Source organism: Staurois parvus, unplaced genomic scaffold (assembly GCF_062004578.1).
Source record: "Staurois parvus isolate SC_StPar_1 unplaced genomic scaffold, SC_StPar_1.0 ptg000225l, whole genome shotgun sequence".
Classification (NCBI taxonomy): domain Eukaryota; kingdom Metazoa; phylum Chordata; class Amphibia; order Anura; family Ranidae; genus Staurois; species Staurois parvus.
In genome coordinates, this window is record NW_028318021.1 from 4,387,907 (window position 1) to 4,412,870 (window position 24,964).

The 24,964-nt window shown below is 40.5% G+C and overlaps 1 protein-coding gene across 5 annotated transcripts in view; it reads right to left on the bottom strand.

Annotated features, from left to right (window-relative positions):
• Positions 1–24,964, bottom strand: part of CALD1 (caldesmon 1) — a 229,284-nt gene that overhangs the window by 108,677 nt on the left and 95,643 nt on the right. For 4 of the 5 annotated variants that reach the window (XM_089679490.1, XM_089679491.1, XM_089679496.1 and 1 more), the window contains one exon: positions 2,746–2,845. In XM_089679490.1, the coding sequence (XP_089535616.1) occupies positions 2,746–2,816 (71 nt within the window). In that variant the 5' untranslated portion in view covers positions 2,817–2,845. Of the gene's footprint in view, positions 1–2,745; positions 2,846–8,406; positions 8,488–24,964 lie in introns of those variants that run through there. The other variant, XM_089679492.1, reaches the window with a different exon arrangement.

Genomic DNA, 24,964 nt, shown 5'->3' on the forward strand with positions numbered 1-24,964 from the left:
ACAAAAAGAAAACTCTATTTCTGTGAAAAAAATTATTTAAATTTCATTTGCGTGACCGCGAAATTGACAGTTAAAGTAGCTCAGCACAGAATAGCAAAAAATGCCCGGATCTTGGAGGGGGAAAAAACCTTCTGAAGCTTAAGTGGTTATAAATGCTGTGATAACTCCTCAACAGCTTATCCCTCCTCAGTATCGATCTCTGTTACAACGACAGCCCCCATAGAGCACACCGAAAATCTGTCCATGAAATAGCCTTGAATAAACACAGAGCAGCACAAGAATGTGACAGTATTACATGAATATCTCTCAAAGAGCACTTGCTAAAACAGATTTTTTTAAATAGTTTTTCTAGAAATCCTTTTTTGTAATAGCTGATTATTATTATTTGTTAAGAACATAAAATTCCTATGACCGCAAATCTGTATTTTTTTATTAATCATTAAACAATGCATAAGTTGTATATAGCTTGTAGAAGAGCTGTAGTGTTTAATAAGTCCCTGTAGAAGTAGTGAATTTACAGAAAGCCCATTCTGTCTGCAGCTGCACAAGAGTTTGGATCGCCGAGCAGAAAAATCAACAAATACTGAATGCCAAGAAGCTTTTTAAGTGGGATTTGTGGATTACAGATCAAGCTGGAAGGTCATTTCTGCTATACAGGATGGGGACTAAAATATCTCCTAGGTGGCCGTGTGTGAGAAGGAGCATGAGGAATAGTTTAGTTTCACAGGCAAATTCTCTCAAATGATCCCCCGATATATCATGTTTAATAGTGAGGGTGAAAACTCTATATAGTTCTCTTTCCCTGTTTAAAACGTCAAGTCCTACATTTTAAAACTGTATTTCATAACTGAACCTCACTAGCCTTGCAGACTCTCCATTAAGGATCAGCACACTCATAATGTCAGTTTTAGGCAGATTCTTGGGAGATACACCACCCAATGTTTTTTTGCATTTCATGGGCACCAGTGATGGGATCGCTGGCTCTCTGCACTTGATTTCCTAGGTTTAAACATTTGCCACATACAATATGGTGGGGCCTTGCACCACCCTGTGAAATTTCAAAGCCCAATTGAACGTTCAGTATAAATTATTGAGATACATTTCAGGTACACCAAAACCAAAGGTGTTTAAAAGTCCCACAGTTGGTTTTCCTTCTAAAGCAGCCATAGCCTGAGAAGAAAATGCCTATGCCCTGCTAGTAAGGTGGGATCCTTATCTTCTGTGGATAAGCTGTAATGTCTCTTTCTATAGTAGCCACAGCCTGAGTAGAAAAGCCTATGCCCTGCTAGCAAGGTGGGATCCTTGTCTTCTGTGGGTAAGCTGTAATGCAGAGGTCCGATACATGCTCTATTTAGCCACGGCTCTCCAATCAGGAGAATCAGCTAATGGCATAGCTATTGGTCTGTCTCAGCAGGGGGTGAGTGGTACATCTGCAGAGAGACCACTGTTTCCACACAAACAGAAAGGTCCCACCCTGCACTTGCTGGAAGAGGATAGGTTTTTCTACTCAGACTATGGCTGCTTTGGAAAAAAATAAACTGTAAGGCATTGAACATCTTTTGCTTTGATGCACTGGGAATATATTTTGCTCAGTGAAACTGAAGGCTCAGTTGGGCTTTAACCTATTTTAAGTCATAGAGGATGCAGCAAGAAGATTAGGATCACCAAAACCCCAAAGTGGGACAAGAACCAAGCTAGAAATTATAGTGAGACCAGGAAGGGAGTGATGGGAAATCTTCTAAACAGGGGCGCAAATAAAGACAAAAATACCCATATTGAGGAAGTGCTACTGCCTACCTGTCTGGTGACAACAGCACCCTTTGGGATTGATTTACTAAAGGCAAATAGACTGTGCACTTTGCAAAGTGCAGTTGCACTCTGCAAGTGTTGTTGCTCCAGAGCTTAGTAAATGAGGTAAAGCTTCACTTTGCAAAGAATATCCAATCACGTGGACGAAAAATTAAAAACAGCATTTTTGCTTGCACATGACTGAACGATAGAAGCCAGCAGAGCTTCTGCTCATTTATTAATCTCTAGAGCAACTTCACTTTGCAAAGTGCAACCCCTTTATTTCCTGTGCTAGTGTCACAGGGGCAGAAAGTGAGGATGGAGTCTCCCCAAAGGTGTACTACACAGAAATAAAAACTAATAGAAATTTTAAATCCTCCTCATTCTGTAAAATTTAAAATGGCTGGCATTCAGCTTTAATTCTTCTACATGTACCTAACTGGTAGAAGCATGGGGCCCCACAAAAAATGTCTCCTTTGTTTCCCACATGGAGATATGAAATTGCATTGATGCTATGTTAATATTGACAGCTTGAAAGCAAAAAGTGGTTGGTGGAGTTTTTTTTAAATTAAGTTATTAAAAAAATATATATTTAAAATGAAGTTCCTCTGTTTGCCTTTATACTTGATTTGTGCAATATTTCCTCACCACAGCATATTCAGGAAATAAAAGGAGCCATAAGAGAAAAATGATGTCATCACAAATAAGAGTTTATAAATAGCGGCCTCGCTCAGAACACATTCTTGACGTACCGTATTTGGACCCTCTTCCAGCAAGCCTGGCCTGTCATTATTTATGACCATTTTTGGATGTACAACATGGCCGGTGAGTTCCCGGGGTTGAAAGTGTGCTTGCCAAGTGTATCTGCCTGGCCGACATGAGAAACCTCCAATTCAAACATTCAAAGCATAATTCTGACATGACGAGCCATGGCAACCGAACACCAAACCACGTTACCTTTCCACTTCCGCACGCATCTCCTCACGCTTCTGTCTCCTGAGTTCTCTGCGACGTTCAAAGTCATCCATGGTAGCCACTCAAGATTGTCAGTTAGGATCTTAAAGGAGAAAATGAAAAGGCATTAGAACAAACTCATGTTCACTAAACATTAGCATCAGACTTCACCAATGGACAGCCTAGTACCCATGACAGACCATTGCTTCTATCACTGGTGCCAATTCGCCAGCAACTGGATCATTTAACAGAAAACTTTGCTCCCCTGCTGGCCAGACCTTTGTACAATCTGCTGGTGCTGCCAGCAAGGGAGCAACATAATAGAAGAAGATATTTTATTTGCCTTCCTAGCAATCCTGATGCTGGAAAGTTACCACCAGCAAATGGATTGCAAGTGTTACATTAGACCAGTGTTTCTCAATTCAAGTCCTCATGGACCCCCAACAGGTCATGTTTTCAGGATTTCCATTATTTTGTACAGGTGATTTGATCAGTTTCACTGCCTTAGTAATTACCACAGCTGTTTCATCTGAGGGAAATCCTGAAAACATGACCTGTTGGGGGTCCATGAGGACTGGAGTTGAGAAACACTGCATTAGACTAAATGCCATGCAATCATACTTACTCCATAAGGCAGAAATTAATAAGCTGTAGCCCACAGCAACCAGTCATGCATCATCTTTTTGGAAAACTGGAATCAGATTGGTTGCTATAGGTTACCGCACATTGTACATCATCGTTCATCTTTTGCGCTATATTACCGGATGTCCATGCAATCTAGACTGAAACTACTTTATTTTGCAAGCATTGAAAACTATTTTAGCTCTAATTTATGAATGCTGTATCAAAAACTGATAAACTAGTATTAGTCCATTGGCTTTTTTCAGCTGCTTTCCCGAACTTCTGGTCTTCACAGTGAAGAGTTAACCATGGACAGTGCAGCCAGATTGTTAGGCTGGGGAACGGAAAAGGGTGAGGAGAAGGGAGGAACAGAGGAGTTGCTTGCCACCCTAGTCTATGCGTCTCTATATTTTTATTTTTGTTTTTTTTTGGGGTGGTGGTGATGGGATCTCTGTGTTTCTATTAGTGGTGCATTGAAATGAAAATTCTGGTGATGAAACCGAAAATTCAGGATGCACTGAAAAGCAAAACCGAAATGGGCGGTTTTTTTAAAAATGAATATATATTTTTTTGGAAAAAAATACACTTTATTGATCAAAAAAACAATATATACCCCAATATTTTTGTAAAATATGAAAGATGACATTACGGCGAGTAAATAGTTACCCAACATGTCATTCTTTAACTATTGCGCACGCTCGTGGAATGGCTTCAAATTACGGTACTTCTACGGTAAAATCTACATGAGTGACTCTAAAAATTTCTACAGGTTACCAGTGTAAAGTTACAGAGGAGGTATAGTGCCAGACTTATTGCTCTTGCTCTGACGTTCATGGTGATACCTCACATGTGTGGTTTGAGCACCGTTTACATATGTTTTTTACACTGTCCCTTTAAAAACAAAATGTAATCAATTTTATTCCTATCACAAGGAATGCATGCATCCCCTGTGATAGAAATAGTGACAGGTCCCCTTTATGGAGCGATATGGGGTCAATAAAAACCCCACATCTCTCCTCTACAATGTAAAGCATTAGATCAAAAAAGCATTGATCAACTGCTGTTAAAAAAAATGGCCTTGTTTACATTGGAAGTGACATCGCTCTGGTCCTCCACGGGCATAGAGATGTCATAGAGTGGAGGCCATTTCCTTCACTTATCTCTATGCCCAGCCTCAGGATCGTTCGGTGGTTTCTCAGGTAAGGCAGGGGCAGGCGGGCGGTGGTGAGCGGCGGGCAGGTGACAACGAGAGGTGGCAGCAGCCGGGTGGCACCTGTATTGGTGCTTATTTTCATATCTGCCAACGGCCAATAGGGGTGTTTTTGGCTGAAGCGTTTTGGCCACCATGCATACAATGTAGGGAGAAAAACTTTAGTCCCTGAATGCAAGGGTAGCTCTCTAGGATGCTGCAAGAGAAAGGAGCCACCCTGAAACAGAAAATCTGGATTCTCTCTCTCTGGCCCGCCCTTTGCAGCTATAACAGCTTCAACTCTTCTGGGAAAGCTGTCCACAAGGATTAGTAGTGTGTCTATTCACTCAGTTTGACCATTCTTCGGGAAGCACATTTGTGAGGTCAAGCACTGATGTTGGACGAGAAGGCCTGGCTCACAGTCTCCCCTCTAATTCATCCCAAAGGTGTTCTATCGGGTTGATTGTGCAGGCCAGTCAAGTTTCTCCACCCCAAACTTGCTCATCCATGTCTTTATGGGCCTTGCTTTGTGCATTGGTGCGCAGTCATGTTGGAACAGGAAGGGGCCATCCCCAAACTCTTCCCTCAAGTTGGGAGCATGAAATAGTCCAAAATATCTTGGAATGCTGATACCTTTAGAATTCTCTTCTCTCGAACTAAGGGGTCAAGCCCAACCCCTGAAAAACAACCCCACACCATAATCCCCCCTCCACCAAATTTTACACTTGGCAAAATGCAGTCAGGCAAGTGCCGTTTTCCTGGCAAGCGCCAAACCCAGACACGTCCATCGGATTGCTAGACAGATTGTTCGTTGCTCCAGAGAACACTTCTCCACTGCTCTAGAGTCCAGTGGCGGCATGCTTTACAACACTTCATCCAACGCTTTGCATTGCACTTGGTGATGTAAGGCTTGGATGCAGCTGCTCGGCCATGGAGATCCATTCTATGAAGCTCTCTAGGCACTGTTGTGCTAATCTGAAGACCACATGAAGTTTGGAGGTCTTTAGCTATTAACTCTGCAGACAGTTAGCGACTTCTCCGCACTGTGCGCTTGTGCTGACCCCACTCTGTCATTTTACGTGGCCTACCACTTTGTTGCTGTTGTTCCCAGTTGCTTCCACTTTGTTACAATATCACTAAAGGTTGACTGTGGAATATTTAGTAGCAAGGAAATTTCAAGGATGGACTTGCACAGGTGGCAACCTATCACGTTACCACACTTGAATTCACTGAGCTCCTGAGAGCGACCCATTCTTTCACAAATGTTTGTGGAAGCAGTCTGCATGCTCAGGTGCTTGAGTTCATACACCTGTGGCTATGGAGGTGATTGGAACACCTGAATCCAATGATTTGGAGGGGTGTCCCAATACTTTTGGCAATACAGTGTATATATTGTATATACAATCCCTGTACTCTCACATTAAGGCTTCTCAACAGTACAGTATAGCAACTGTAAAAGCCAAAGGACCCTTTTATAAATCTAAACACGTGAATCTCATATGTCCTACAATTTCCTTCTACAGTCCCATTCAGTTCTTCAGTTAAAAATTGTTCATAAAACCCATATATTCAAAGCAGGATTTCCATCACTGCAGCCCATAGGCACACCACTTTTAATACCTCTTTTGTTCTCGATTACCTCTTTTCTGTATTTGTTTTCCTGATCCTGGCTTAGAATATAGTAATAATATTTTGTAATAACGTTATATAAGATGACTATTCCTACTGCTGATGAGTAAAAAAAATATAACTATATAGGAAAAAGCTTTTGCTGCTGCAACCCGTGGGCCTACGTCTGTTGTGCCTAATGGTAAATTTGGCACTGGGTACATTTCCTTCTTCTTTTTATTAAATATTCTATAAACATAATCAGTAACAGAATGGAAAAGAGATGTAATTATTGCTCAATTGTGTAGAGGATAATGTAATGTGGACATAATACTGGTAAAGGTGGTGGAAGAGGGATCTTATGGTTGGGTTCACCTAATTCCATGGGACAGAGATAGCTGCATCCTATGTGTACGTGGTTCCTATGCAGAAGGGAAGCCGCTTGGCACAGGACCCAGAAAATTGTTGCCATCACTGTAGTCTACAGCGATCGCTCAAGTATGAGATATGCATTATATTAATACGTTAGTCCAAACTGGACCAAGGTGGATAAGTGTAACTATACAATAAATATCATACCTGGAGTTCAGCTTTAAAGACCCTGCAAGTACAGAAAAATACCCGTTGATCTGCCAAAAATGTACTTAAAGAGGAACTTCACACTAAATGGGAAGTTCCGTTATTAGGAATCCTCCCCCTCATCTAACATTATTGGGGGGGGAGTTGGCAGGGACCTAGTTTTGGGGCTCCCATTTCCTCTGGAATTGTCTAGGCGACTCCATCTGAAGTTCCACCCTCCTCTTCCTTGCCCGAAACCTCTTGAGACATGGCTCAGGTCCCAAGAGCCTGCAGGACCACTCACAAAGTGCAGCGTGACAGTGAAGAGCCAGCTATGAAGCTGCAAAGAGTCACAGCTAGCTTCCCAAACTGAACACGCCGGCGCCAGGGAGCTGAAGACCAGAAAAGAAATGGCCCAGGATCCCCGGACAAGTAAGCATCCTTTTATTAAAAATAGTATTTGTACAGTATTTGTAGCTGCTGACTTTTATTTTTTTTCTACAGACCGAAGATCCTGTTTAACCTTTAAGTCCTGTTGTGTTCTATTTTGTGGACTGAGTGGTGTCAGCCCTACCCAGCTTTTTTTTTTAATTAACTGCTTAAACCCTCCCACTGTATGATCGCTACAATGTGAAAGCTGATCATTATGTAGCCCCAAGATAAGAACTCAGAGGGTTAACTACTCTCCTTGACAACACATGAAATGTGCACAGAACAGCTCTGGATTTATGACATGATAAACAGGTATTTTTCACAGATATAGCAAAACATGTTCAGCAAGATCAATAGTTACCGAACGTGAGAAATACATTGACAGGATTTACACACACTTGGAAAAAAAAAAAAGAGTATGGACGTGATTTTCTTTAATTTTGGATACAGTAGAAAATTGTTCAAACATCTGGGATTTTTTGGCATCTGCATCCCATCCTGAAGACACAACAGGAAGGGAGGGGAAATCTTCCTAAAGTCAGGGAAATTCCCTCTTAAGAAGTTGTCACCAGAACCAGTGACACCACTTGACAATTTTGCTTTTATCCCTTTTCTGGAGAAAACTAAAAATTCTGGATTTTCCAGCAGTTAGCAGGAAAAACAGAAACAAGTTCTTATCTCTTTCTGTGTGTACAAAACATTTCTGATCAGTTGTATCCCTCTCTTATCGATTCTATGATCCAGCTCTCAGGGGACTTTTTTCTGACATGCCGAAAAGCCTTTCTCAGCATTTTCTTGGTAAATGTTCTACAAGTTAGATTGCCAGGTCTTTTTTCAACCCTCCTGGATTGCTTAGCTTAGGACTGGCATTCAGATTGTGATAACACATGTAAGGAGCCAATCTGTGCACTCATACTAGGACCAATTTAGACAAGTCAGTTAATTGACCAGCATGTCTCTGGAGCATGGGAAGAAGAGAAAGTGCCCAAAGGGAATTCACATAAACACAGGGAGAACATGCAAACTCCATGTAGATAGTGCCCTTGCTGAGCGTCAAACCAGCAAGTTGAAAGGCATTGGGGCTAACCATTAAGCTACTGTGCCACCCCCACATCTTACTACTATATCTAAAAGTTAAAAAAAAAAAGTTTGGGCTTTAGATTTGCTTTAACTACTATCTCCACTTTCTGAATATACACAAAAAATGTGTTCATTCAAGCCTGGCAATAGGGTAGCAGTTTTCACCATGTACTCACTATCTTCTAGATGTCCAGTTTGGTGATTTAATCCAACGGTTAGAGTGCAGGCGCAGTCACATATTGCACAGCACATCAAAGCGAATGTCTGTCTCTTCCACTGTGTGGATGAAGTGGAAGTGATACCAGAAAAGGCAAAGAGTTTTGTCCTGCCTGTGTTTGTCTAAACTCTCCAGTCATTGGTTATACTGGGATGTTGAATGCCAGATCTGCATTCAGTTTACAATACAGCATCCTGTGAAGATTTGCAGAGAGGCTGGACGAGTCACAGCTGCAGCTGCTGAGGATCTATAATAGGTACCAGCCAACGGTATGCTGGAAATTGTAGTTTTCTGAGTGCTGAGTCAGCTGGACTGCTGGGTTCCCCCAAATGCTCTTCCTCTCATTTCTTATAATTCTACCTTCACTTTCCATTATGTATTTAGCTAATAGATGGATTACTTGGAAAGGCAGATTTTCAGAGATTTTAATTTAAAAAGAAAACAGTCCTCTTTTCCCTTTGAAGCGGAACCAAAGTCTGTAAATATTCTCCTTCGCTCCAGCATTATGATGTCTGCAAGCTCTACCCTGGAGCCACCACTGGTGGGTCTCCAGTTGTCATGATTGGCCGGCTGGGGATGATGAACTCCAGCCAAAAGTATCAATTTACTATTATTGAATGACCCACTAAAAGATAAAATAACAAAACGTTTGCTGCAATATTCACCTTCCATCCAGAGACTTCCCAGCACTACTGTCGTTAGATATCTACAGTCTAATGGCCAGCATCATTCATCCCACTTCCTCCAAGCCCAGGTCTTCCTGGATCCTCCCCTTAGCCCTCATGCACACTGTTTTGATAACGCTGGTAACGTTAGCTGTGTAAAGTCACGTTAAAAAAGTGAGTTTTTCAGCTTTTTATAGCGTTTTTGCATTAGCGTTTAGCTGCGTTTTGCCGCGATTAATGGCATTTTGCCGCGATTAGCGGCATTTTCCCACATTTGTGTTTTTTAACCCAAAAGAAAAATGTTTTTGGTCAAAAAAATCCAAAAAACACCGGTTTGCAGCGTTTTACCGCGTTTGTTAGCATTTGAGCATTTTTACAGCTAAAAAACTCCTCTAGAAACCCACTAGTCCTCGTTTTTTTTTCCAGCCACAGTCTATGTGTGCATGGACACATAGGATAACATGCTGGGGGGTTTAGTGGCTGTAGAAAAAAATGTCAAAAGCCAAAAACAGCCGCTGTAAAAATGTCCAGTGTGCATGAGGGCTTACTGTGACTTGACAGTGAAAGGAGAAACAGCACACTGATCAGCTCATCTCTCTGTCACTCTGCTTTCTCCTTCTTGTCACCATGTGAACTGATTGGAGGTTTAGGAGGGACCTGCTCCTTGGAGCTTACAATCTAGGAGGGCGGGGCTAGTGGTACAAAAGGTAATAACTGTGGGGGATGGACTGGTAGGAGGAATAGAAGATTCCATTATTAGCTGAGGGCAGGATCTCTTCCCTGAAGAGATAGGTTTTCAGAGATCACCTAAAAGTGAGCAGAGTAGGTGATAGTCTGATAAATTGGAGTAGAGAGTTCCAGAGGATGGGGGAAGCTCTGGAGAAGTCCTGGAGACAAGCATAGGAAGAGGATACAAGGGAGCTAGAGAGCAGGGGGTCGTGCGAGGAGCGGAGAGTAAGGTTTAGGTGATATTTGGAGACAAGATTGGAGATGTAATTTGGGGCAGAGTTATAAATGGCTTTATATGTTATTGTTAATGTTTTGAATTTTATCCATTGGGTAATGGGAAGCCAGTGGAGGTTTTTTTTTATTGTTTGTGTCCTTGGAGAAATATCCTCACTTCCTGTCTTAGCAAGAGATAGGAGATCACTCCAATGGGAATACATAGAACAATTTTTATTAAAGTGAGGGATTGTTAGTATCTTGTCCTGTATTATTCTCATTGCATTCTTGTTAGCTGAGTGAGTCCTACTCACTCCCGTTCCCTAGACAGTGGTCCCCATGACAAGAAGGGATGGGAATCTCCCTAATGGCTGACCAGACAGCTATAAAAGAATCTGTATCCCCCCTCCCCCCTAAAAACAACAAGCTACTTTTTTGGGCTCATTTAATTATTTCTTGTTTATTGTGGTGAATTAATGCGCATTATGCGAGGCATAAATGTTTATGTGTGCTGCATTAAGACAATCCATTTCTCTGAATTAACTGCCAGCACACAGAAACGGAAAATTGGACGTGCTGCACTTTTCCAACACAGGGCATCACAAAGCATGGTAGTGAACTGCCTTGATTTTTTGGTGCATAGCAACACATGGGCAGAGGTGCATTGCCTGAGTGCATTGAGTTCCAATTACATTTAATAACACACTAGTGCAAGCATGGTGTATTGCAGTAACGTGTGCTTTCACACACATCGAGTGCACATTACTGCAACGCACTGAATTAGAGAGGTCTGAATGGGCTGTACATCTCTCTGTTGGGATTATTTTTTAATATCCCTCAGTAACAGACAAGGGATAATATAATAGTAGAAACATATTTTTCAAAACATGGAGAAAGCTGCTGGAAAGAAGATATTATATATTCCAGAGACACAATGTGAATTGACAATGAACACTCTATGAAGACAGAAAAGGGCAAAATCCCAAGTTCACAAAAAATGTAAATTATTTTACTTGGGAAATGTACACAACATTGATTATATTATTATATTTAAAATATATATGTGTGTATATTATTCTGTATATACTGTGCAAACATTTTAGGCAGTTATGAATATTGTAAATTAAGCTTTCAGAAAAAGAAGTGTTAATAGTTTATTTTTTCTCAATTAACAAAATGAAAAGTAAATAAACAGAAGAGAAGTCCAAATCAAATCAATATTTGGTGTGACCACCCTTGCCTTGAAAACATCAATACTTCTAAATACATTTGCACTCTTTTTGAAGGAACTCAGCAGGTAGGTTGTTCCAAACATCTTGGAGAACTAACCACAGATCTTCTGTGTATGTAGGCTGCCTCAAATCTATCTTTCTCATCATGTAATCCCAGACCGACTTGATGTTAAGATCAGGGCTCTGTGGGGGCCAAATCATCACTTCCAGGGCTCATTGTTCTTCTTTATACTGAAGATTGGCTGTATGTTTGGGGCCGTTGTCCTGCTACAGAATAAATTTGGGGCCAATCACACACCTCCCTGATGGTATGGCATGATAGATAAATATTTGTCTGTATATCTCAGCATGAAGACATTGATCCTGACCAAATCTCCAACTCCATTTGCAGAAATGCAGCCTCAAACATGCAAGGAACCTCCACCATGCCTCACTGTTGCCTGTGGACATTCATTATTGTTCCAACCTCCAGACCTTTGGTGAAAAGACTGCTTCCTTCAACAGCCAAATATTTAACTCATCAGTCCAGAGCACCAGCTGCCATTTTTCTGCACCCCAGTTCTGTGCATATGGCACTGCTGGACATCTTCTGGAAGTAAGCATGATGTGTCTTTCATCTGCTGCATTAAGTTCCTTTGGCCGATCACAATGTCTACAGTCTTCAACGTTGGCCATTTCTTTCTGCTCCTTCAAAAGATCTTGATGAATTGAACTGATGCTGGTTTGAAGCCAAAGGGTAGTCACACCAAATATTGATTTGATTTAGATTTTTCTTCTGTTCACTCACTCTGTATTTTGTAAAGTGATAATAAAATAAACAATTAAAATATACATTATTTTCTCAGTAAATATATTTCTAAAGGTGGTATTGACATAGAATTTTTACCACATGTCGGTAACAACCCATGGAATTCATACATACAAAGAAACCAAAATAAATAAGTTCAGGAATTAAGATATGTGTAATAAAATGGAATGACACAGGCAAAAAGTATTGAACACGCTAACTGAAATTTATTTAACACTTTATACAAAATCCTTTGTTGGTAATGACAGCTTCAAGATGCCTCCTGTATGGAGAAACTAGTTGCATGCATTGCTCAGGTTGCATAGTTAGTCTGGCTGAAAAAAGACAAAAGTCAATCCAGTTCAACCATAAAAAAAAAGTTATAATCCTACATCCACAGTTGATCCAGAGGAAGGCAAAGAAAACCCAGCAAATCATGATCCAATTTGCTCCTGCAGGGAAATAAATTCCTTCCTGATCCCCTGAGAGGCAATCAGATATTCCCTGGATCAACTTTACCTATAAATAGAAACCAGTTATATTCTGTGTATCCAAGATTGAATCCAGGACTTTTTTTTAAAGCAATCCACTGAGCTGGCCAGAACCAACTCTTGAGGGAGTCTATTCCACATTTTCACAGCTCTTACTGTGAAGAAACCTTTCCTTGTTTGGAGATTACATTTTTTTTCCTCCAGACATAAAGAATGCCCCCTTGTCCTCTGTGATGACTTCGGGGTGAATAACTCCACACCGAGTTCAGGTGCGATTTTGGCCCATTCTTCCACACGGTCTTCAAATCTTCCGTGGGCATCTTCTCTGAACTCTGATCTTTAGTTCTTTCCATAGATGTCCTAGTCTTATTATATTCAAGTCAGGGTATTGGCTGGGCCATTCTAACAGCTTTATTTTCTTTCTTTGAAACCAGTTGAGAGTTTCCTTGGCTTTGTTTTTGGGATCATTGTCTTGCTGAAAAGTCTACCCTTGTTTCATCTTCATGATCCTGGTAGATGACAGCAGATTTTTATCAAAAATGTCTTGGTACATTTTTCCATTCATGCTTCCTTCAATGAAATCAAGTTTGCCAATACCGTATGCTGAAAAACAGCCCCACACCATGGTGTTTCCACCTCCAAACTTCACTGCTGGTATGGTGTTTTTGGGGTGATGTGCAGTGCCATTTGACCTCCAAACATGTTGTGTATTATGGCATCCAAAGAGTTAAATTTTAGTCTCATTTGACCAGACTACACTCACCGGACACTTTATTAGGTATACCTTGCTAGTACAGGGTAGGACCCTTTTGCCTTCAGAACTGCATTAATTCTTTGTGGCATAGATTCAACGAGGTGTCAACAAGGTGTTGGAAACATTCCTCAGAGATTTTGGTCCATATTAACATGATAGCATCATGCAGTTGCTGCAGATTTGTCGGCTGCACATCCATGATGTGAATCTCCCGTTCCACAACATCCCAAAGATGTTCTATTGGATTGAGATCTGTTGACTGTGGACGTCATTGGAGTACAATGACCTCATTGTCATGTTCAAGAAACCAGTTTGAGATGATCTGAGCTTTGTGACATGGTGCATTATCCTGCTGGAAGTAGCCATCAGAAGATGGATACACTGGCACCCAGTGTGGTCTTCTGTTGCTGTAGCACATTTGCTTCAAGGTTCGACGTGTTATGCATTCAGAGATGGTATTCTGCATACCTTGGTTGTAACGAGTGGTCATTTGACTTACTGTTGCCTTTCTATCGTCACAAACCAACCTGCCCATTCTCCTCTGACTTCTGACATCAACAAGGCATTTTCGTCCACACAACTGCTGCTTACTGGAAATTTTCTCTTTTTGGACCATTCTCTGTAAACCCTAAAGATGTATACAAAAAAACCTTTTTGGTGATGCAATAAATCCCACATTGAATTCAAAATCCTACATATACCAAATGATCTAATATAATATAAATACACCAACTCAAAATAGTCCAATGTGAACTCCAAAATTATGCCCAAAAATTGTCCAAAAATTGTCCAAAATAAATCCAATATAGTGTCCTAATTCCAATCTTTTCCTTCCAATCTGTGAAAATTATTCCTCCAAACACGTACCTCGAGAAATAAAAATAAACAATCTAGTGCAATACAATTAATTAGAAAAAATCACCCCGTGAAACTCCACACTTCACTGCAAAAGTATATCTATTTGTGAAAAAAAAAAAAAAAAAAAAAATTCAAATATACCAATCTTATTTTATAATAGTGCAAAAACCACATCAATCAAAAGTGTGCGCACTCTGTGATCACTGCTGCACAGTGAATTCCTTCAACCACCACACAATAGTACAAAATACTATTACCCTCTATGTGTGTAATTAAGGCTCTACCAACATTATGGATCAGTAATCTTCCAAAAATCTTCTTTTGGGATATTTCCAGGTCCTCAGAGAAATAAATGGTCTTAGGAGCAATATTCCAAACATAGGGATAACATTTATTAGTAACTCACACTTAAGAATTGGATTATCAGCTCCAGTTGGTGTATTTATATTATATTAGATCATTTGGTATATGTAGGATTTTGAATTCAATGTGGGATTTATTGCATCACCAAAAAGGTTTTTTTGTATATATTTAACACTTTCTAGGGTGGAAAGTATTGACTTTTTGAGGGTATAAGGAGGTCATATATTTAATTAGTTAAACCCTAAAGATGGTTGTGCATGAAAATCTCAGTAGATCAGCAGTTTTTGAAATACTCAGACCATTCCGTCTGGCACCAACAACCATGCCATGTTCAAAGTCAGTTAAATCCCCTTTCTTCCCCATTCTGATGCTCAGTTTGAACTTCAGTCGTCTTCACCACGTCTACATGTCTAAATGCATTGAGATGCTGCCATGTGATTGGCAATTTGTGTTACCAAGCAATTGAACAGGTGTACCTAAAGTGGCCGTTGAGTATATAATCTCCAAGTATTTCACAAGCTTGTCTAAATGTTGTGCAGCAAACTTGAAACAAGCTTCAGCAATGGAGTCTTGCTTGGTGAGCGTGCATACAGGCCATGGCCGTTGAGTGCATTACTTATTGTTTTCCAAGAAACAATTGTACTTGCTAATTCCAGGTCTTTCTGAAGCTTTCCACAAGTGGTCATTGGCTCTTGGACAACTCTTCTGATAATTCTTTTCACTCCTCTGTCAGAAATCTTTTGAGGTGCACCTGGTCGTGGCTGGTTTATGGTGAAATTATGTTCTTTCCACTTCTGAATTATGGCCCCAACAGTGCTCACTGGAATATTCAGACGTTTAAAAATCCTTCTGTAACCAATGCCATCAGCATGTTTTGCAAAAATAAGGTTGTGAAGGTCTTGAGAGAGCTCTTTGCTTTCACCCATCATGAGATGTTTCTTGTGACACTTTGGTAATGAGACACCTTTTTATCAGTTTAGACTGAACCAGCTGATATTAATTTTCACTGACAAGGGGTAGGTAGGATTGCTTTCTAATTACTGATAGATTTCAGCTGGTGGCTTGACTCTCCATGCCTTTTTGCACCTCCTTTTCTTTACGTGTTTAATACTTTTTCCCTGTGTCATTTCTTTTTTCTACACATAACTTAATTTCTGAACGTAATTGTTTTGGTTCTTTGTATGTTTGGATTGCATGGGTTGTTACGGACATGTGATGAAAATTTAATGTCAATAGCACGTTTATAAATATATTTACCAAGAAAAATGGTGACGTGTTCAATACTTATTTTACACGCTGTATATATACTATATAAATAATATTATTATAGCTGTGAAATCTACAATACTATAAAAACAGGTTAGTTCTCACTGTTAGTGAAAGTTAAACATTGGCATTCCAGCTAGTAAATCCCATAGCTGTGTACACATGGAAATGCACAACTTTTGTCCCTACAAATGTAAGGGAAGTTAAAAGCAATAAATCTGCTTTGTCAAAGCCTCTTGACAAACACAGAGCGCACTCTTTCCTGCCCGCAGACATCCATCTCCTGCCCTCCGCTTCCATCACATCCTTTTTGCTGTCCTGAGAACCTTTCAGTGAAAGGTCATCGATATCTCTACAGTGCCAAAATGCCACAGTACAATGTGAAAGTCCCCTTTAGTGAAACATACTGACATTTCAAATAGGCCAACATATCATACAGGAAACACTTATACCAGGGCTGCTTTCTTTTAATTAGATAATCAAGTGATGTAAGTCTTTTTGAAAAAATACATTATAGTTACAATGAAGTGCTGGGTAGATGAATTTCATGCTGGGACATGGGTGACATGCTGTGTGTAAATCCGAACAATGAATTTACCTTATTTGCTCCCTCTTTGTCCGTTAAATATACTATTTAAAACTTTTTTTTTTTAAGATTAGTTTGATAAGTTAAAAAAATAAGGACCAGGCCTTTTCCTGACACTCTTAGTTTACAAAATAAGTAATTTTTGGTAGAAAATTACTTAGAACCCCAAAACATGTATTTGTTTAGCAGAGACCCTAGAGAATAAAATGTCGGTCCTTGCAATTTTTAATGTCACAGTTTTTGTGCAGCTGTTTTTCCAACACAATTTTTTGGAAAAAAATACACTTGCCTACCGGGCACTTTTACCCCCTTCCTGCCCAGGCCAATTTTCAGCTTTCAGCACTGTTGCACTTTGAATGACAATTGCACAGTCATGCAACACTGTACCCATATGAAATTTTTAGCGTTTTTTTCACACAAATAGAGCTTTCTTTTGGTGGTATTTAATTGCCACTGGGTTTTTTATTTTTTGCACTATAAATGAAAAAGAGCAAAACATTTTTTGTTTCTATTATAAAATGTCTCCTTTACTGATGTGCGTTGATGAGGCTTCACTGATAGGCAGTACTGATGGAAATTGATAGGCAGCACTAATGAGGGGGCACTGGTGGGAATTGATGAGGAGGCACTGATGATACTGCACTGATATGTAGCACTGATGGGCACTGATATTTGACAATGATGGGCACTGATAGGTGACAATGATAGGCAGCACTGACTGGTGGCATTGACTGACAGCACTGACTGGCGGCACTAGTGGGTGGCACTGCTGGGCGCCACTGCTGGGCACTTTTGGGGCTGCCCTGATTATCAGTGCAGATGTCCTCTGTGACACTTTTCGATTATCGACAGTACTTTCCTCACGTTGTGACTATGTGAGGAAAGTGTTGCCAATAACTGTATTTACTTTGTGATTAGCTGAGTCATTGGACACAGCTGATCATGTGGCAAAAGGTCACTGTGATTGGCCTTTTACCTTGTCATGTGATCAACTGTTTCCCTAGGGGGCACATTCTTGGAGGACGTCATATAGACGCCCTCGCAGAACTGGACAACCGCACTATAGCTGTCATTCGACTATAGCCCGGTTGTCAAGTGGTTAATGAAAGTGGTTAGGAAAAACAAAACACAATATATACCTCATTTTTTTTAAAATATAAAAGATGATGTTATGTCCAGTAAATAGACTGCAGCCATAACCCCGGTATTAAATGTCAAAGTAATGACGCATTTTCCCAGTTAAGCAGTATAGCAGCTATGTGCAGTATCATATATATATACACGTGATTCTGCTTTTCTAGGTAGACGGCACGCTTGCCTGCCCATGTTGTCATTGGCTTCTGTACATGCCAATCACCAGGTCCCAGCCAGTGATTCATTGAATGAATGTAAACAACACAGATCTCTCTCCTGTCAGCAGGGATATGCCATGTTTTAGCTCCCTGCAAAGCAGGGAGATATAAACCTGCACATCCCCTAGTAAAACAGCACACAGTACACATTAAAAACACTTCCTGGTGCACAGTTAACCCTTTGATGTTAGTCCCTCCCTGCCCAGTGTCATTAATACAGTAACAGTGCTTTTTATTAGCACTGATCACTTTATTAATGTCACTGGAGATGTCAGTGGCAGTTAGTCCGTTCCCACCCAGTGTCAGTTATTGTTGGAATATCTGCCATACTATCACAGTCCTGCTGTAAATCACTGATCGCCGCCACTACTAGTATTAAAAAAAAAAAAGTCCAGTATCTATACCATTGTTTGTAGATGCTATAATTTTCACTCAAACCAATTAATATACACTTCTTGGGATTTTTTTTTGTACCAAAGACATGCAGCAAAATTGATTTTGGCCTAAAGTTATGAAGACATTTTATTTACTTTTTATAGGATATGTTTTATAGCAAAAGGTAAAAAATATTGTTTTTTATATTATTTTTTGGTCTTTTTTCATTTATAAAAATCCCAGTGGGGATCAAATACCACCAAAAGAAAGCTCTATATGTGTGAAAAAAATGATATAAATTTCATTTTTGTACAGTGTTGCATGACCACACAATTGTCAGTTAAAATAGTGCCGTATAGCAAAAGATGGCCTGGTCATGAAGGGGAGGTAAAGTTCCTGGAGGTCATGTGGTTAAAACGGAGTTCCACCACTGTCAAAAAATAAAAGTCAGCAGCTACAAAAACTGTAGCTGCTAACTTTTAAAAAACAGGCACTTGTCCCTCGGTCCCACGGTGTATCCCCCACAGCCCGTTTCACCGGTCGTCCTGTATTTCAGGAGGCCGGCATCTTCAGTGTGGGCACCCGGCTGTGATAGCTTGTGGCTTCACAGTCGGGTACCCACTGCGCATACGCGAGTAGCACTGCGCTTCATGAATGGTCCTGGGACCTGTTAGTTGTCCCAAAAGACTACAGGGAGGGAGGACACCTTTCACATCCGGTCGCCTAGGCGATCGGACCGGAAGCGGGAGCGGGTACCTGTCAAATTCAGGTACCTGCTCGCCACCCCCAACCCTAAGGTGCCAATCCTTAATGGGGAGCGGGGGAGCAGTCCTTAAAGCAGAACTTCCCCTTTTGGGTGGAGCTCCGCTTTAAGCAGAGGCAGACAGATTCCATTAAGCCACCAGGAGCTCCCTCTAGTGCCTAAGCTACAGATCTCTATATTTAATGCCATAACAATAATTAAAAGCCAACAAACCAACTGAATAAAACAGATAAAAATGAATATTGAATTTAAATATAATATACCAAAACAGTTTTTGATTTAATATTCACAATATTCACCTTGAGTCCCCACTGTATTTTTTATGCAGCCACATATCTAGGTCTGATGTCCAGTATTATTCAAATCACTTCCTCTGAGCCCAGGTCATCCTGCCCCCCCCCCCCCTCAGTCTCTCCTCCTATCTGCATGCTTCTTTTCAGCACAAGGACTGATTGGCTCCCTATGCTGCAAGACCCTAATACCAGGTTAGATTCAGGTACTTACACTGCACTTACATGTACAATATACACTTAATGGTATATTACTGATGTCTGCATTAATTTGTGTCTTATTTGTCTGCCTAGAGTTCAGCTTCCAAACATTACCTATGGATTCTGGATCATGCTGGCTCAATAGCATCACATAACTGCTGCATGAAACACTAAACAGGCCTGGCCATTCTCCCCTAACATCTCCCATAAGTTAAGTATTTTCCCAATAGAACAACCATTCATTGGGTTTTTCTTTTTATACCATTCTCTGTAAAGTCTGGAGCAGCTATTTCAACCAGGGTTCCATGGAACCCTAGGGTCCTTCAGAGGTTGCTAGGGGTTTCTTGGACTGTACCTGTAGACCTCCTGCATAGTTCAGGGACCAACACCACCAGAGGCCAGTGGAATTACACCCATGATCTTCCTCTGTAAATGAGCCCATGCATTAGTCAGTTTTTTTTTTGTTCAACCAGCTAGTTGAAAGAATAAACTGACCCGATTCCTTCATTCACACATTTGAGGTGGATGGGGGAATCCCTCCCACTGAGATATTGTGTTTTGACAGCGAGGAGACGTCCCCACCTTCAGAATACAATGATCAGCACTGCCGTCTATAACTTGCTGTGCTCATCAAGAGGGTAAAATCCAACAGGACAGATCCATAGGTTGACTTCTGTACAACCACAGTGCCCATACGTGGATCGAATTTTGGCTGGTCCCTACTCAACTGGACGGATTTTGATTCATGCATGGCCAGCTGAAGGGTTGCATTTTAACCACCACTGTACGGGAGGCATTCTTACCACTGGCTACTATTGTACGGGACCTTCTTCCCAATGAGTTGATTCCAGAAGGTGTTCTATGAGACCTGAACATTATTTCAAGGGTTCCTCTGGAGAAAAAAGGTGGAGTAAGGCTAATACTGTTTTTGAGTAGCTTTATATGGAGAATTTTGAACCATAAGGAGAAAAAATTACTTACAAGCCAAAAAAAATTAGTTTGTTTGATTTATAAGGAGCATGTAACATAAACAACAGCCAAACAATGACAGAACAAGATTCAGCTTTCGTACCTGCTCTGTTGTGTGCTTTGGCAAATAAGTGACTATTAAATGCGTGTGATGTTTGTAAGCACAAGATTTATGGATGTTCAGAAAATTTTTCTCACCATTAAACTGGCTACACCCTACTAGCATTTGTCATTGTTACAATGTATTTCTTAGCCACATCTGTCCTCCTTCCAGTACACTTGGAACATGCTGCTTGTTTTGTGTATAAATGGGGCCTATGTACGCTCACATTTCATTTTCTTTTTCCCGGACAAGATTCTTGAGGGAATTTGATACATAAGATAAAAAAAAATAATGTTAGCTCACATGCACTTGCTCTTGAAGGCTACATTAGTTGCAGCATTTGATTTCATAACGCCACACATGAAGCTATGGTGTGCCGTTACCCATACTGACCAGGTGACAAAAGGCAGGAGCACGTATAAAATACATCTTTATTTGTACTTTCAGCATAGAGGTGACAACACCATTTGATGCCTTTTGGATTTAATGCCCTTATTCCTAGTTATGACTAAGGACAATGTATAAAACAAGTCAAATACGGCAGTGGTTGGGTTAAAGTGACCTTGTTGAGGCATGACTGATAAACTGACTACAGGAGATACAGATGTTGACGCACGACATCCTGTATGTCTGTAGAGGACACAGAGGCACAAACTGATCATATCCGGATGGGTCTGATTCTATGCTGCCTCTACGGTCAGAATGGGAAAATAAGAAGGGTAACTGGCAGGATCACCAGGTATTTGGATGGAACTCAACCATACAAAAATAAACAGACTAGATTTACCGTACACAAAATGAAATCACAGACACATATCTGAGATACTTTTTTTGGGGGGTAACCAGGGGCGGACTGACAACTCATGGGGCCCCTGGGCAATAGGGGATCATGGGGCCCCTGTGTCCTTGCCCACACTCAAAAAAGCCTATGAAAAAGATACCAGGGGCATCTCAGGGGCCCCCTACTGACCCCGGGCCCTCGGGCAGTGCCCGAGTTTCCAAATGGTCAGTCCGCCCCTGGGGGTAACATACCTCTTAAAATCCCTAAAAAAAGGAAACATACATACTCTTTATTGGTTGAACTGGATGGACTTGTGTCTTTTTTCAGCCAGACTAGCTATGGAACTACTTACCTTGCCATTGATAAGGAAATGTCATCTGGAGTCTGTTCCAGGAGTGTCAATCTCCTGATTCCCCCCATCTAAGCTTAGTGATTCCTCCGGCAGACCTCTAGGTCACTATAGAAAATAGTACGTGATAAAGCTCACAATTTGCTTTTTAGGCCCCATGCACACAAATGGTTTTTTTAAGCTCCAAAAATGCTGGAAAAAATGCAGGATAAAAAACGCTGGTATAGCATTTTTTATATATATATAAATAGCGGTTTTTATATATATATAAATAGCGGTTTATATATATATATATAAATAGCGGTTTTCAGTAGCATTTTAATAGCGTTTAGGAGCGTTAGCATTTTATCCTCTTAGATTGTAAGCTCCATGGAGCAGGGCCCTCCTAACAATCTTGTATTGAACTGTATCATTGCTGTATTGTCTCCCTTTATATTGTAGATGAAGAAGGAGGGACCCCTTAGGACTTGAGACTTTGAAGGCTTAAATAGTACCAAAAATATTTAAAAAGTACACATTTTTATTTGTGAAAAATTGTTATGACACATAGATATACAATACAATACATCATACAGAGTCATAGTACAGCATCGAAACCAGAATATGAATTTACATGATAAGGATACCCAGCATGACTATGTTTGACTGGCCATAGAGGATATGAAATGTGTACTTTTAAATATTTTTGGAACTATTTAAGCCTTCAAAGTCCCAAGTCCTAGGGGGTCCCTCCTCCTTCATCTAATTGTTATTTTGAGGATGGTGGCTTACAATCAGGAATTTTCCCTCTTTCCCTTTATATTGTAAAGCGAAACTGTTGGCACTATATAAATCTTGTATAATAATAATAATTAGCATTTTTACAGTACATGTAGTAGCCCACTCTACTCTCAATGTCTTTATTACAACCAATGTGCATAAGCCAGGTTCACCAACAGAGATTAAAGCGATAGGAAACCGCAAAAAATAAATAAAAATAAAATCTTCTCCCCTCAAATTAAGAGCATAATGTGCTAGTATGCATCACATAATAGCACATTGTGAAAGACCTACCTGAAAACGAAGCCCCCCAGCAGAGCGCTGTTACGGGGCTTTCATCTACACCCGGTCTTCCTTCCGGGTTCCTGGGCTGTGGCCATTTGACTGGTTGAGTCACAGTGACGTCACTCCCGTGCATGCGCACAGGAGTCTTGGCTGCAGCACAGCTCTCTTAATGGATGGTATGCCGTCCATTGAGAGCGCAGTGTGCATTTGCCGGTGACATCCACGGTGGTGCTAAAAGAAGGTAATAAAATCTCCCACTACTTATTTTATTTTTATTTTACTTATTACAGGTATTTATATAGCGCCGTCAATTTACGCAGTGCTTTACATATATATTGTACATTCACATCAGTCCCTAACCCTCAAGGGGCGTACAATCTAAGGTCCCTAACTTACATTCATGCATACACATACTAGGGCCAATTTAGACAGGATCCAATTAACCTACCAGTCTTTGGAGTGTGGGAGGAAACCAGAGTACCCGGAGGAAGCCCACGCAGGCACAGGGAGAACATGAAAACTCCAGGCAGGTGGTGCCCCCCTTTAATACTTACCTGGCTTCTGTCTCGATCCAGCATTGCGCCAATCTGCAGCAGGCTTCTTTCTCTTCTCACAGGATACACAACCAGCTGGAGCCATTGGCGTACAACACTTTAAATGAATAGAATTTCATTCACACATACACATTTTTATTTATTCCCTTTCCAGTTTTTCAATTTGTTTCTTATGCAGGAAAATTAAAGCAAAGGATGAAAACTGACCAGACCTGGGAAGTGGCTTTTTACAGCAAGCTGCAATTTCTGAACTTTGAGAAGGGAGTTTGTAGGGAGAAGAAAATCACTTTAGCTCGGATCATCTGGAAAAGTGAAGTGTGTGAAACTCGAGCCGAGGCCAGTGTAGAATTATAGACAACAAAACAGGAAATACCCAAGCTGGAGGTTACGGCAGATACCATGAACTGTAACATTATCCCTGACCCCCAAAATGTTGTCTTTTCCTCATTAGCAAATTAGTCTCCATGGATACTGCTTTTTTTCTTCTTCCAAAGGCAGATTTAAAGGGATGTCGCTGTTGCGGATTTATGTGCAGACCATAGCTAAGATAGTCATTGACAACACACATTGCCAAAATGATAATCCCCCTCAAAAAAATCAAACTTAAGGTTTAACTAAAGGCAAAACTTTTTTTTTTGGGGGGGGGGGGTTGGATAGAGTGGAGAGGGATTAGAACCCTTGTTTTTATTGCTGTCCATACCCCCCATTAAAGTATTCAGCCTATTTGTCCTGTTTACTGTTATAATTGAAAGTGAAAGTAAAAGAAAATTCCAAATTTTGGGTTGACACCAAATAAATAAAATGGGGGGAAATCTTCCAATGGGAACACTAGATCTGATGACCCTTGTGACACCCACTTTGGAGGGGTTTCTTCTTACTTCCTGTTTTAGCTATGGGACAGGATGTGAAGTGAAATCTCCCTGATGGGGCACAGAAGTCCAATAAGAAAACTGACAGGGGTTATAACCTTCCCTTACTCTATCCAAAATGAACAAAAAAAGTTTTCCCTTTAGTTGCACTTTAAACACTCTCTAGCACTATATGTTCTATAGTGACATAGAGGTTGGCTGGAGGAACCACAGTGCTCAGTGATGGACTCACTATCCAACACCCTGGGAAATGTTGGATAGCAGTGGCACCAGGAGTGTTTTGTTTCAAAAGCCTCTTTATGCATTCACATACTACCTTAGACCCAGTCTGTCCAAACAGGATGGTCACCTACTGACTTGACACCATCCGCAGACAGCTTAACTCTTCAATAAGACACAAAAGTTGAACCCAACACAATTATACTTCAGATAATTGTGGTACATAGGATGTTTTTTCAGTCTTTTAAAGTGTAAGAACAGAAATTCTACCACTGCCTAAGGCAGTGGTGGGCAACCTTTTTTTTCAACTGAGCCAAATCTCGCCAAAACCATGATTGAAATTTATTTTGAGAGCCACATTTTTAAAACTGAAAATACATCTCCCATATAGTAATTCATCCCCCATATAGTAATTCATCCCCCATAGTGTAATTCATCCCCCATAGTAATTCATCCCCCATATAGTAATTCATCCCCCATAGTAATTCATCCCCCATATAGTAATTCATCCCCCATAGCAATTCATCCCTCGTATAGTATTTCATCCCCCGTATAGTATTTCATCCCCCATATAGTATTTCATCCCCCATATAGTATTTCATCCCCCATATAGTATTTCATCCCTCATATAGTATTTCATCCCTCATATAGTATTTCATCCCTCATATAGTAATTCATCCCTCATATAGTATTTCATCCCTCAT